This window comes from Nelumbo nucifera, chromosome 4, assembly GCF_055504915.1.
Source record: "Nelumbo nucifera cultivar China Antique chromosome 4, China Antique-T2T, whole genome shotgun sequence".
In the NCBI taxonomy this organism is placed as follows: Eukaryota; Viridiplantae; Streptophyta; class Magnoliopsida; order Proteales; family Nelumbonaceae; genus Nelumbo; species Nelumbo nucifera.
The window spans coordinates 2,671,077-2,685,275 of record NC_142652.1 but is presented as its reverse complement, the minus strand read 5'-3'; the positions used below and the strand labels follow the sequence as shown (position 1 = coordinate 2,685,275).

Below are 14,199 nucleotides of genomic sequence, written 5' to 3'. Positions count from 1 at the left end.
GCTTGTGTGCTTTAACATCGTGGAATGGCACCTGCCCAATAGATGTATTATGCAATTTGGGTTTCTACGTCTATAAATATGAGAATTATATAGAACCAAGAGGTTCATTGAGTTTTAAATGGCTTTGATGGTGTAACTACCTGCAAGGGGATAGATGTTTAAAACTGTAACTTATGTATCAAAATTGCAAACAATTATCCGATCTGTTTAGTGTTGGATGGTTTTTAATTCTATAAACATATAAGAATCATACAAAACAAAAAGGTTTAGTGGGTTCTAAGTGATTTTGATAGTGTAACTATGATGCGGAGGGATAGATGTTTGCAACTATATTTATGTTTCAAAAAGCATTCAAAAAAATTATGTTTTAAAAGCAAACAATAATCCGGTTTATGTAATGCCGGATGGTTTCCAACTCTATAATAAACCATATAGTCTTCTCCATGCGAATCGTTTATACACTTGTGAGAATCATATACTACCTTATGGAATGTTGGGCTTTAGATGGTTTTGAGGGTGTAAATACTATTTCATCACTCGAGGGGCTGAAAGTTACAATTGCAATAAACCATCCAGTCTGTGTAATGCCGGATGGTTTATACACTTGTGAGAATCATATACTATCTTATGGAATGTTGGGTTTTAGACGATTTTGAGGGTGTAAATGCTATTTTATCACATGAGGGGCTGAAATTTAAAATTGTAAATGCTACAATTGAAAATTCAAAATTGCAATAAACCATCCGGTCATAATGTCGAATGGTTTCAAACTCTATAAAGCACTATCCAGTCTATGTAATGCCAGATGGTTTCCAACTCTATAAAACACTATCCGGTTTGTGTGATGTCGGATGGTTTCCAACTCTGTAATAAACCATCCGGTCTTCCCCATGCCAGATGGTGCCTAAATCTGTTAAACACCACCCAAGTAGCTCCATACCAGATAGTCTAGGCACAAAATATGTTATTGTTTGTTGATCATATAAGTAGATATGTAGTTTGGGTATTAATCATAGAGATAAACACCATGAGTTTTACTCAATTGTAATGCTGTTTTAGCCAATCTAGCATTATCATTCACCACTTTCCTCTAGTATGCTTGCTTTGAAGATGGAGTCGATGCTTCCCAGCCATTCGTAGTTTGAATCGATGGAGTTGATGCTTCCCAGCCAGATGGAGTTGACACTTCCCAACCTGGAGTATTTGAATGGATGAAGTCGATGCATCTCAGCCAGCTACAGTTTGAATCGATCGAGTCGATGCTTCCCAATATGAAGTCATTTGGATGTTTGGGGTTGATGCCTCCAGCCAGCCATAGTTTGAATGGATGGAGTCGAATTCGAACTTGGAGAAGCCGAACGAAACATGAATGCCTTTTGGATTCAATGGATTATGTTTTTAACAAAAAGGTAATTTTGTCCTAAAAACTTCATGATTTCTCCCACTCACTCAATTTGCTATTATTTCTAAAACATAACTGAAATTGTCAATTGACCAAACTTGGTCTTTTTTTTTTTTTTTGCAAAAAGTCCTTGCTTTTTTTTCTTTATTTGGTAATAAATGAAATTTATTCAAGAACTAAGGAAGATACATCATAGCTAGAGAATAGCAAAGTAGAAAGCCACAAATGAAAATGGTCCCCCGGCAGGATCTTTGGGAAGGAAGCCCTACGAGTTGTATCATGAGCACCTTCAAAGATCGGGGAACGTGTGACAAATTCCAGCCAGAGAGCCGAAGTAACTTGGATCTTCCAACTCAAAAGGATTCACCATAGGATTCTAGATTACAAAGGCTGTTTGAGAGAACCTTATTTCACCCAAAGTTTAGTGTGACTAGAATCTAACACCCATTCTAATTTCTACGTACGGCTAAATGAAGTTATTAACTGCTCGGCATTCTGCATTGTTAGCCGAAAGACATTGAACTTTTTGCCTCTCACCCCTAGCACTTAACCAACTTCATTGCACAGGACACACTTAGATGGTGTTTAGAAGCGTGAGTGTTTTTTGGAACCGATTTTCACAAAAAAAAAAGCATATGCTTGCTAAACCCGTTTTTACAAATAAACACCTTCGTATATTTGATAGTGTTTCTGCCACATAGGCAGTAAATAACACTAATGCTGTTTGGTGAGATGATTTTCATCACCATTTTTCATGTATATGCACACTTTACACCGTTTGTCCATTGACAACTAGGATACACGTAAACACCGCATCATATAGCCATTGGGGGCAATGATTCGTCGATGCATGAACGTTTCATGCAACAGGAGGGATGCAATTTACAATGCATGCCAGTTTTTTACTGTTTTTTTTTTTTTCAAATAGGCATATAGGCGGTGATAAATGGAATCACCTACATGGATCCGGAGAAAAAGTGTCTTTTTGGGAGGGTTGTTTCTAGCTTTACAAGGTGGACCTCACATGGAAAGCAGCAGCTATGTCCAGTGAAAAACCCGGGAAGCCAAACCCAACATACGCTTTAACTAATAAATCAACTTTTCAATAAGCTAATTTCAGTGGCTTCTTCAACAGGGTTCGGTCAACGCAGCTCAGTGAAAGCTGAGGCCCTCCCAAACGTCCAAGTGGCAACTTGTAAAAGCCATAGCCGCTGATACCGTAATAGTGTAATACCATGTGAGCACAAAATTTACGATTCCCTGCATTGTTTGTTCTTAGGCTTCGTTTGGGAAGACTTTTCTCAAATGGAAAAAGAACAAAGCTCAATCTTTCTCTTCTTTTACTTTTCTTGTTTTGTGTATTGGGAAGCGTGTCCCAGTTCTCCTCAGGGGGGAACCGGATGTAATTGGACCATTCATGATATGCTACATCTGTCTGACATGTCAGACCCAGATGCATGGAGCTGGTATGGTATATCGTGATTGGCCAATATGATTAGCAGTTGCTTACTTGCTTATGAGTCGGTAATTCCAAGCTCTAGACCCACTCGCATGAATTTTGCTATTGAAGGTTCCATAAGATGGGATAAGTTAACAAGTCAATTCAGCTACAAAATAGAGATGGAATTGCATACAACTGCAAAGAAGCCTGAAAGACATTTGGGCACACATGGAAATTGCTTTCTGGATCTAGGAAGAAAGCAACGTGGCTTTTCTTACATTTCAGAGATCATGCATTTGGGATAAAAAGTTTTGATCAAAATCAACAATGAAGGTACGGATTTCCATTGGTCCAAGCTGCATCACTAGCTTTACAGGATCAATAGGTTCTCCTCTCAGCACCTTGGGCTCCTGCTTGGGACCATCTTCTACTTTCCAAACCAGTCTCTTCTTCTCCATTTCTGCTCTTTCTTGATTGGCAGATAAGTTCATCTCTGTTACTTTGCTGATCTGTAGTGAATGAAACAGTAAAACAATGTTAACACAAACATATTTAATTATGAAAAGAGCAGTACAGAGTGGTATGCATCCAACTGTTTCCACCTTTTTATCAGGGAATAGCTTTTTAAGATCGACAGTAGCCATTACTGAAAGGTCCTTGTCCTCTCCAATCTTGCAAATTCAGAAGAACCAATAGTGAACACATTTAGAACATGGCCATTGAAGCCAACGGCCCAAAACCACAATTCTGAAAACTAGGATGAATAAACTGCCATAGTGATTGTAAAACAGTTGCATCCGACTCTATCAAGTCAACACACTGAAAACACCTTAATCAATCAAATATTTATTTGACTTTATGTGCAGTTCATCAATTGTTCATGATTCTTGGGTTCACAAAGTTATCCTGTTTTAGCAATCAATATCATGTTCCTACTACGAAGTTCCATCAGTTAAAACTTGGAATGCCCTGCAATTATTTTGTAATCAAAGTTTCAAAGTTACTGTTATAATTCGGCCTGCCTTTGAGTTCTGTTAGTCTGATAACAGCCAAGAAGAAAGAGGAAGAAAGAGGGAAGAAAGAGAGAGAGAAAGGAGGAGAAAAAGAGAGAAGAAAAGTCTGGTTCGAATTAGGGAAAAGTCACTCTCCCATTCGGCCAAACATGTTTTTATATTATTAATATAATGGAAAAGACACATGTGCCCTTATTTAAGTGAGGGACACTAGTTCTAATATAATATTACAGATCAGCAACCTCAACATAAGTATAAAGACAGAAATACCCCTACACTAACACTCCCCCTCAAGCTGGTGAGTATATATCACTCTCACTTAAATAAGGGCACATGTGTCTTTTCCATTATATTAATAATATAAAAACATGTCTGGCCGAATGGGACACTAGTTCTAATATAATATTACAGATCAGCAACCTCAACATAAGTATAAAGACAGAAATACCCCTACACTAACACTCCCCCTCAAGCTGGTGAGTATATATCATATAATCCCAGCTTGTTACATATGTAGTCCACTCTTCCCCGACTCAACCCTTTTGTAAATAAGTCTGCCCACTGGTTTCTTGTATTAATGTATGCAGTTTCTATCACTCCATTCAGCACCTTCTCTCTCACAAAGTGACAGTCAACCTCTATGTGCTTGGTTCTTTCATGAAACACCAGATTAGAAGAAATATGAACTGCAGTCTGATTGTCACAATAGAGCTTCATTGGAGTATTAATGTTGTATCCTATTTCCTGTAGAAGGTTCCTTAGCCACACTAATTCACAAGCAGTATGTGCCATAGCTCTATATTCTGCCTCTGCACTGCTTCTTTCCACGACTGTCTGCTTCTTACTTTTCCATGTCACCAGATTACCCCCCAGAAAAGTGCAATAACCTGTGGTAGAAACTGCATCGGTATACCCTTCTATTTCAAGTGTTCCACCACTTTTGTATATCAAACCACGACCATGGGCCCCTTTTAAATACCTCACAATTCTTAGAACCGCATTCCAATGAGGAACCAGAGGTTTCTGTATGAACTGACTTACCACACTAACCGCAAATGAAATATCTGGCCGAGTAATGGTTAGGTAGTTTAGTTTACCTACAAGTCGTCAGTATCTGCCAGGGTCTTCAAACACTTCACCCATATCACTGCTCAACTTAGTATTTGTTTCCATAGGTGTTTCAGCTGGTTTAGCACCTAACAAACCTGTTTCCTCTAGCAGATCAAGCACATATTTCCTCCGACACAAATTAATACCGTACTTAGACCTTGCTACTTCTATCCCCAAGAAATATTTTTATTTATCAAGGTCCTTCGTTTGAAAATGTTCCTGTAGAAAAGTCTTCAACCTGTCAATGCCCATTTTATCATTCCCGATAATAACAATATCATCTACATACACCACCAATAGTATTTTTCCTGCCGGAGAGTCATGACTGAAGACGGAATGATCAACTTGGCACTGTTTCATACCAAACTTCTTTACCACCTCACTGAACCTGCCAAACCATGCTCGAGAAGATTGTTTAAGCCCATATATAGCCTTCTTTAGTCTGCATACCTAACCATCCTCCCCCTGAGCAACAAACCTTGGTGATTGCTCCATGTAGACCTCCTCGAGCAAATCACCATGCAAAAAGGCATTCTTGATATCAAGCTGATATAGGGGCCAATCATACATAGTTGCAAGAGAGATCACAACATGGACCGACCCTATCTTAGCAACTGGGGAGAAGGTCTCTGTGTAGTCAATACCATAGGTTTGGGAGTACCCTTTTGCAACCAATCGAGCTTTCAGGTGCTCAACACTACCATCAGGCAAATACTTAACAGTATAAACCCACTTACAACCGACAGTCTGCTTCCCAGGAGGAAGAGCGGTGAGGTCTCAAGTATGATTATGAAGTAGAGCTGAGAGCTCTTCTTCCATTGCACGACACCACCCTGGAGAGGCAAGGGCTTCTTGGACATTCTTAGGAACAACAATTGAGGATAACAAAGAGATAAACTGACGATGGGAGGCGGAAAGGTGAATGAGTGAAACATGATTAGAAATAGGATGAAGGGTGCAAGTGTGTTTACCTTTCCGCAAGGCAATGGGAAGATCAAGATCAAATACTGGGTTCGGGGCTGGTGTGGAGACAATTGCTGGATCTGTCGATGGTGATGGAGCCGGAGGAGTAGCAGCCGATACATGTGGGTGATGTGTATACACTTGACGGATAGGTGGGCATTCAACAGGTGGTGGCACTGGAGGCAAGGACTTGGTCACGGCTAGAACAAGGGGAACAGAATCGACAACTGGAAGTGGAAGAGGGGGAGGTGATGAGGAAGAAGCATCACCGGATCCCAAGAAAAACGGAGTAGACTCAAAGAAGGTAACATCAGCACACACAAAGGAACGTCGAGAACTAGGATGGTAACACTTATACCTTTTATGAGTCCGAGAATAGCCAAGGAAGATGCATTTAAGGGATCGTGCATCTAACTTGTCATTCTCGGGGCCTAGATTATGGACGAAGCAGACACACCCAAATACCTAGGGAGAAAGAGGAAGATGAGACAAGGTGGGAAACAAATGAAGGGATGAGAGAACCATCATATGGATAGCCGAACCCTACAGGTAGGTAGGGCGAAATTTCAAAAAATTTCTCTCTCTCCCATGTGGGAATCACATTCTTTGCTTTAGAAAATCTGCATTTTCAAGGATCAATCTTGAATCTAAACCGAACTAGATCTGAAACCAAAAGGTAGGAGAGGGATATACCTGATACGGAGTAGCAGTAACTCCCAACGAAGGTGCATTTTCAATGATCAATTTTGAACCTAAACCGAACTAGATCTGAAACCAAAAGGTAGGAGAGGGATATACCTGATACGGAGTAGCAGTAACTCCCAACGAAGGTGTTCACGCCCAAGGAAAACTCCAAAGACTGCTTCCACTGAATATGACACAGTGTAGGGTGGAGCAGAATCAACAGGTTCTTCACAAGAACTGAATCCTTCAGCAAGAATTCGATGGAGGGTATGTGAGCACAACTTCAGATCAATTTTTCTCCAAAAACTGCTTTCAAGAACTCTTCTTGATCACTCCTACAGTGGAGATCGAACTGGCAATGGCGGCAGCAGGAGGACGCAAGAGCAGAAGATGGCGCAGTCTTACTGTAGCTGTCTTCTCTCTTTCTGTGATATGAGATCTGTTGTGATGAGATGAATGGGGGTTCGCCCTCCTCCTCCTTTTATAGCCTTAAAGAGAGCTCCTAATCTCATTAGGAGTTTCCTAATCCAAATATGTATTTGGATCAAGACTTCTCTTTAAGAGATAAGGATAAGCCCTTATCTTATCTGTAGATTAGATCAGCCCCTCCTAATCTTATTAGGAGTTTCCAAATCCAAATCTATATTTGGATCTGGACTCTCTGAGTGGATAGGGATAACTCCCTATCCTATCTGCTGATCCAAATCCCAGATCCGCCCCCTTCTTTAACAAATCAAATTAGACCAGTTTGAATTGGGCTTTAGGCCCATTAAGTCTATGTGCTCACTAATCTTCCAGACTACTGCCCAGTTGGGTTTCCTTGTATGGCGTGAGACCCAAACATTGATCTACACATCAGCCACATGGGTTCAACCTAGCCTCTGTTACAAGGCCTGGCCGAATTCACTGTTATGGGCAATGAACCCTTGAGCCCATCACCATGGGCTCTTAATGGGCCCAACACTTACACTAAGTGGTCCCTGGGCCAAGCCACCTTATAAAAACCCAGGGACTGTGGGTAGATGCAAGATTAGCCCATTAGGTATTACCCTCAATGGTCTTACACTTAACCTCTCAGCCCATAATGATCAAACACTGCCCGACAAGAGAAGATCTCTCCCTCGGCTGCAAGGAACAATGCTGCACTCTCTACTCACATGGATCCCGGGAATTAAAACCTTTTGCAAACATTTTGAAACCGTAATATATATGTATATCTTTATATAAATATATTTTGCAAAAACAACTTTCAACGATTGAAATCGGCTGCTAATAGCTTTGGTATCCATCAGAGAGAGAGCATCCCCGATCATTACCTTTGTCCGACAAAGGGGCTGATCCTATCACTATGATTACCCACTCAGATGAATTCTCGGACTGTCCCAACATACCCAGGTTTTGACCCCCTCTAAGGATCTCACTGATTAGCATATCAAAGACAACCCAATCCGACACCTAGTGCAGTATCATAATCGAGTCTAGGGGTCAGGTGTAACATTCCAGTTTTGCCCACTAATCACCAAGGTCCAGGGCAATACTGGAATTCTGGTTCGATTCAGGGTTTCAAGTAAACCTACACCGCATGTACCTCGGGTCTCACCCTGGCAGCTGAGAAAAGCCACCCCAACCAACTTGGAGGCACATCAGTGTCAGCCTTAACAGGATAGATTTCCCCAGATCGATCCAACAACTGTGAACATTTTAAACTAACACGAGTCTCATATGTGTCCAGTTTAAGGGTATTACACAGAAACACACCACAATAACATGAATTAAATATGTACTTTATTCATTTACAATAAATGTCATAATGCACATCATTCTGATTGGAGCTAAGGGCATACACTGTCTAACAACAAGGTAGTGAATGGGGAATGACCATCAAGGATAGACGTGGGCATCCGATTAATCAAGAAGCAAGAAGTAAGCACCGCATCACTCCAAAAGGGTTTGGGAACATTCATGTGATGCATGAGGGATTGTGCTGTTTCCAAGAGATGACGATTCTTTCTCTCAGCCACCCCATTTTGTTGTGGGGTGTAGGTACATGAGGTCTGATGTATAATGCCATGTTGGTCCAAGTATTCTTGAAATGGTGAAGATAAATATTCACGACCATTATCAGAACGAAAAATTTTAATGTGAACACCAAATTGATTGCAAATTTCAGCATAAAATTTTTGAAAGATGGTAAACAATTCACTTCTTTCTTTCATTAAATAGAGCCACGTCATCCTTGAAAAATCATCAACAAAAATGACAAAATATCTATATCCATTGTATGACATCACTTTACAAGGACCCCAAACATCTGAGTGAATCAAAGAAAAATGACTCGACACACGGTTATCAACCCTAGAACTAAAGGGAACACGATGGTGTTTCCCAAACTAACACGACTCACAATTTAAAACAAAAAGTTGACTCAACGAAGGAAACAAAGATTTCAAAACTTTCAGCGAAGGATGACCAAATCGACAGTGCCACTGGAGAGGAGAGGGGGACGACTGGAGAGCTGTTGATGTTCTTCCACCACTGTCAAGATAATACAATCCACCAGCTTCATGCCCTCCACCAATCTTCATCCCCGTCTTGAGATCCTGAAAAACATACATAGAAGGGTAAAAGGTAATGGAACAATTAAGTGACTTGGTTAGCTTACTAATAGACATAAGGTTAAATGAAAATTTAGGGACATACAAAACTGAGGATAGGGATACAAGGTCCAGGTCAACATTACCAACACTACAAATGGAGGATGTGGAACCATTAGCAAAGGTAACAGATTGTGATGTTGAGCAATGAGAGAGGGAAGAAAACACACCTAGAGTTCCAGTCATGTGATCGGAGGCTCTAGAGTCAATAATCCAGGGATTAGACAAACCTCTCATACTCATCATGGGGAACATTCACCATCTCCTTCCCGGAACCATCTGTGGATGTAGGAGGCATCTAATCAGCTGAACGATTCTCCTGTCTGAAATTGGAACTGGTGTCACTAGTCATGGCATGATTGGCCCAGGTTGAGGGTGGACCATGCAAGTCATAGCAATAATTAATGGTATGTCCATCCATACCATAATGAGTACACCTCCTCGGACCTGAGCCACGTCTTCTACCACGGGCTCCCCCCGAATCTCTACCTCTAGTACGACCACCACCACGGTTATATGTGGGTCCACCACCACCACTCCGGCCATATACCGGACCACTGCTACCACCACGGCCAGACTGAGCTCCTCGAGCTCCACCTCTAACACCACGGCCCCTTGACACTGCAAAGGCTGATCTATTTGAGAAATTAGAGTTCTCAGTAGATCCAATAGAAGTCCTCCAAAGTCATACAAACACCTCTTCTAAAGAAAGGAGAGCTAACCCTCCTAGTATCTGAGCCCGTACTGGTTCATACTCAGATTTCAGCCCCACCAAAAATCGAGTCACGCCAAGCTGTTCTCTCTGTTGTTGCTGAATTTTGACATTAGAAGTGAGGGAGTGATAAACATTCAACTCATTACGGATGTTTCTTATACTAGCATAGTACTCCTCAAGACTCTGATTGCCCTGTTGCAGATTAAAGTATTCCTGATACAGCTGATATACTCTGGTTGTATTGTCTTGACCATAATATAACTTCTTAGCATGGTCTCACACATCTTTGGCAGTGTCAAGAAACATGAAATTTACACTAATCTTGGGTTCCATACTATTCCATAACAACATGATAATCTGTGCATCCTCTTGTTTCCAGTCTTCATACTCGTGAGAATCAGTGGAGGGTTTCTCCTCCCTTATGTGTTTCACCTTCTTCTTTGCCTTCAGAAAAACTTCTATAGATTTAGCCCAAGGTACATAATTCTCTCAATTCAGTTTAATGGAGGTCATTTGAACATTCAGGTAGTCAGTAGGTATCATCACATTAGATTTGCTATCACTGTTATCTCCCATTGCTGAATTCTGTTATCACTGAATTCGGCACACTGCACACTGTTTGATCACACTGATCACATTGATTTCAACACTTGTTATTGCTAAAGATTGCACTCTTTACACCACAAACCCTACCCTACGACTACCTGAAATCTCACCACTATATGAGCACCACTCCTTCGAATCACACAAAAAACAGCATAAACCCTAGCACACTACAGTCTAAAATTCCATCATATGATCTGAAACATAATTCCTATTTGATTCATAACAGAAAATATGCATAGAAATCTCTTACCTCATCACTTGAAAGACAAACCACACGAGAAGAAAATCAGTCCACACAAGACACCCACTGCACCACACGAATCAGCCCTCTTCTCTTCATCAATTAGGGGAGGGCTTCTTAGAAACCACAGCAACCGACCACACAAGACACAACTGGAGGCATAGAAACCTCCATGGGAAGAGGGCAACCACTCCTTTTCAGCCCTTTCCCTTATCTCCAATCGATGGCAGAGAAATCAAGGGAAAACCCTAGATTGAGTGCGTAGAGAACAGAAATCTGGGCAGATCCGAGTTGCTTAGTTGTGCTCTGATACCATGTTATAATTCGGCCTGCCTTTGAGTTTTATTAGTCTGATAACATCCAAGAAGAAAGAGGAAGAAAGAGGGAAGAAAGAGAGAGAGAAAGGAGGAGAAAAAGAGAAGAAAAGTTTGGTTTGAATTAGGGAAAAGTCACTCTCCCATTCGGTTAGACATGTTTTTATATTATTAATATAATGGAAAAGACACATGTGCCCTTATTTAAGTGAGGGACACTAGTTCTAATATAATATTACGGATCAGCAACATCAACATAAGTATGAAGACAGAAATACCCCTACACTAACAGTTACCAAATAATTGCTGATGAAAAATGTTGTTGAATAATTCCTACTCTAAGAAGTATACAGTGAAGGAATTATAAGAGTTATAGGAAATAGAATAGCATAATTTTGGTATCTAAATTATTCACTGCTAGATGAAGCCTCTCATCTCCGGTAAAGGTCGTTTTGTCTGAAGTTTAGATGGAGCGTAATGTGTCTTTCAGGAGGCCAGGGGGAGGTAAACGAAGGTGGGAAGCTTTCAACCGGTATCTTAGAGTGGGGAAGGAAGGGAGGGCAAGGCTCAACCTTTCTTACAGTGAAGCGGTGACTGCGGGGGTTTGGCCTGTGTTTGGGTCTTCGGAGGTGAAGTGGATTGAAGGTAAGAGGGTGGTAGTTACGGATCCTCAGGGGGTGAATGCAAGAAGGGATTTCTTGAGGAACTGCCTGGTGGGGAGGAGATTAGGGAGGTAGAGATGTGGGTAAACAAATTCTGAAGGGAAGTGGAGGGGGGGGTGAAAGTGAAGAAAATGGCGGATGGACTCTTCCTCTTCATCTGTCAGTCGCGAGCAGGTGTGGAATGGGTGTTAAGGCAAGGTCCTTGGCAGATGGGAAGGAACCCCCTGTTGTTGGACTGGTGGGGGGCGAGTGCAGGTTGCTATTACCCTGATCCTTTCACAGTTGGGGAGGACATGGAGTTGAGCTGGATTAGGATTTTTGGTCTTCCTCTTCTCCTCCGGTGCCCTAGTGTTATTAGGGCTATCGAGGATGCATGTGGGGGCTTCATAGAGACAGACGATTCCCCGATGGAGATTGCAACCTACGAGTGGGTTAGGATGAGAATTCGTAGGGGGAAGGAAATTCCGCACAAGGTAGAAGTGGTTTTTTATAGTTCAGATCTGGCAAGAGATGCTGCTGCCGTCGGTTCGAAGGTGGAGAGTTGGAGAAGAGCGGTCTTGCGATGTTCAGAAAGAAGAAAAGGGTGTTTCAAGCTATACTAGTCCTGGAAGATTCACGCGAGAGTGTTCTTCCCGTTTCTTCTGAAGGAGTGCGAAGCAAAAAGTCTAGGTTGCGAGGCTCTTCTCCGATGGCCGGTGATGAAGAAGATGCAGAGGTGGGGTCTCCTTTGAACCGTCTGATTATGGCGACATTGAAGGGTCCAAATGGGCATTCCCAGGAATCTAGTGTTAAGGAGGTTCGAAATTTAAATTTGGGGGGCAGCAAGCAGGTCTTGGGAGTCTAAACCATTAAAAGTTTAATCAAGGAGTGTCTTGCTGAGATCCAGCTGGAACCTAGTGAGGGCCGTGCGTCAGCGAATCAGTATGGGGTGTACTAGCCCCCCCTTCTCGGGCCTCAGTTGGCCCATGACAGCTCGAATGTAGTTTTTGGGCCAGGAGTTCTGTACCCAGCCCAGTCGGTTTTACTTCGCTCTAATCCGGAAGTTGGGCCTGGGCCCAATGGTCTTAAAGAATTTAATTCCCCATTGGATAGAGGGGCCCATCAGAGTCTGGTTTTTAACTCTCCGGCTGGGGGTTGTCAGCAGGGTGTGGAGTCAGGGGCTATTCGGGACTCTCAGGATTGTTGGGTGCTTGCTTCCAATAGAGAGAAGGGTGGGGGGGGGAGGCTTGGACCTTGGCTTGGCGATTGTGAAGTCTTCGTCCTCCCAAACGGCTGCTTTGGAAGGTGAGTTGCGACAAAAGTCCAAACAGTTAGTGGTGCAGAGAGAGGAAGAGGAGCTGATGGAGGTTGACTCAATTGTGATGGTGGCCGCAGAATCTCAAGGTATATAGCTGATGGAGATGAACAAGAGGGTGTGGGGTTACAGGGGGAAGGTAGTAAGCTCTGTGAATCAGCTAGGGGAGTTATATCGGATGGGCAGCTTCAGGAGAGCAGTAATATATTAATAGCTCAGTCGAATCTGGTAGGGGAGCATCCGGTAAATGGTTCTGATTCTTCTTGGGTCTCTTATAAGTTGTTGGGTTTGGGTAATTTTCTGGGGATCTCGCTAGAAGGTTTGGAAGAGGAGACAATCAAGTACTTGGAAGGGGTTGAGCAAAGAGTGCGCTTGGCTAGGGGAAAAGCTGCAGTAAAGGAAGGGGGTAATGAATCTAAACGACGTAGAGAACTGTTGTGGTTGACTTGGAGTCTTAATGATAGAGTGGGTAGCAGTGAGGGGAGTTTGGGGGGGGGGAGAAAGGCTCAAGTGCCATCTGTCAGATTTTGTGGTTTTGTTATGGAGTTCAAGGTGCTTTCTTGGAATGTTAGGGGTTTGGGGTCAGGAAGAAGGAGGTTGGTAGTTTGTGATTCTCTGAAAAAATCAGGTTCAAATGTGGTTCCGATTCAAGAAACTAAATTGGAGAGTGTGGAGGCTGCAGTTGTTAGGAGTATCTGGGGGAAGGGGGAGGTTAGGTGGAGGTCAAAGTCAGCTGTTGGAAGTGCAGGGGGGTTACTGAGCATGTGGGACCTGACAGTTTGTAGCTTGATTTCATTTCAGATTGGGAAATTTTCAATTTCCCTTGTATTGAAATTTGTTGATGGTAATGTTTGTCAAATAACTAAACAGATACACCAGCATCCCGAGCAGAAGTTCCAATGGGGGGGGGGGGTGAGAAGAGAGACTGGCATCTCTGAGTGTGAACAGAGAGAAGGTGAGATGGCAGTGAAAGAGGGACAGAAGGAGGAACTAGAGAGAATTTGGGAGAGAATCTGCGTGTTGTTGGAGGAGTATAAAGAGAGGGAGGAGAAATTAGATCAAAGGGAGAGAGTAACAACTTTTCAAGAAAAGGACTATTA

General features: G+C 42.3%; 1 protein-coding gene across 2 annotated transcripts in view; it reads right to left on the bottom strand.

Annotated features, from left to right (window-relative positions):
• Window positions 1-2,958: 2,958 nt before the first annotated feature.
• LOC104591858 (alpha-mannosidase At3g26720-like) overlaps window positions 2,959-14,199 on the bottom strand; it is a 29,275-nt gene continuing 18,034 nt past the window's right edge. For both annotated transcript variants that reach the window (XM_088902972.1, XM_010250926.3), the window contains 2 exons: window positions 3,446-3,514; window positions 2,959-3,352 (listed from right to left, as the gene is read on the bottom strand). In XM_088902972.1, the coding sequence (XP_088759098.1) occupies window positions 3,125-3,352; window positions 3,446-3,514 (297 nt within the window). In that variant the 3' untranslated portion in view covers window positions 2,959-3,124. The remainder of the gene's footprint in view (window positions 3,353-3,445; window positions 3,515-14,199) is intronic.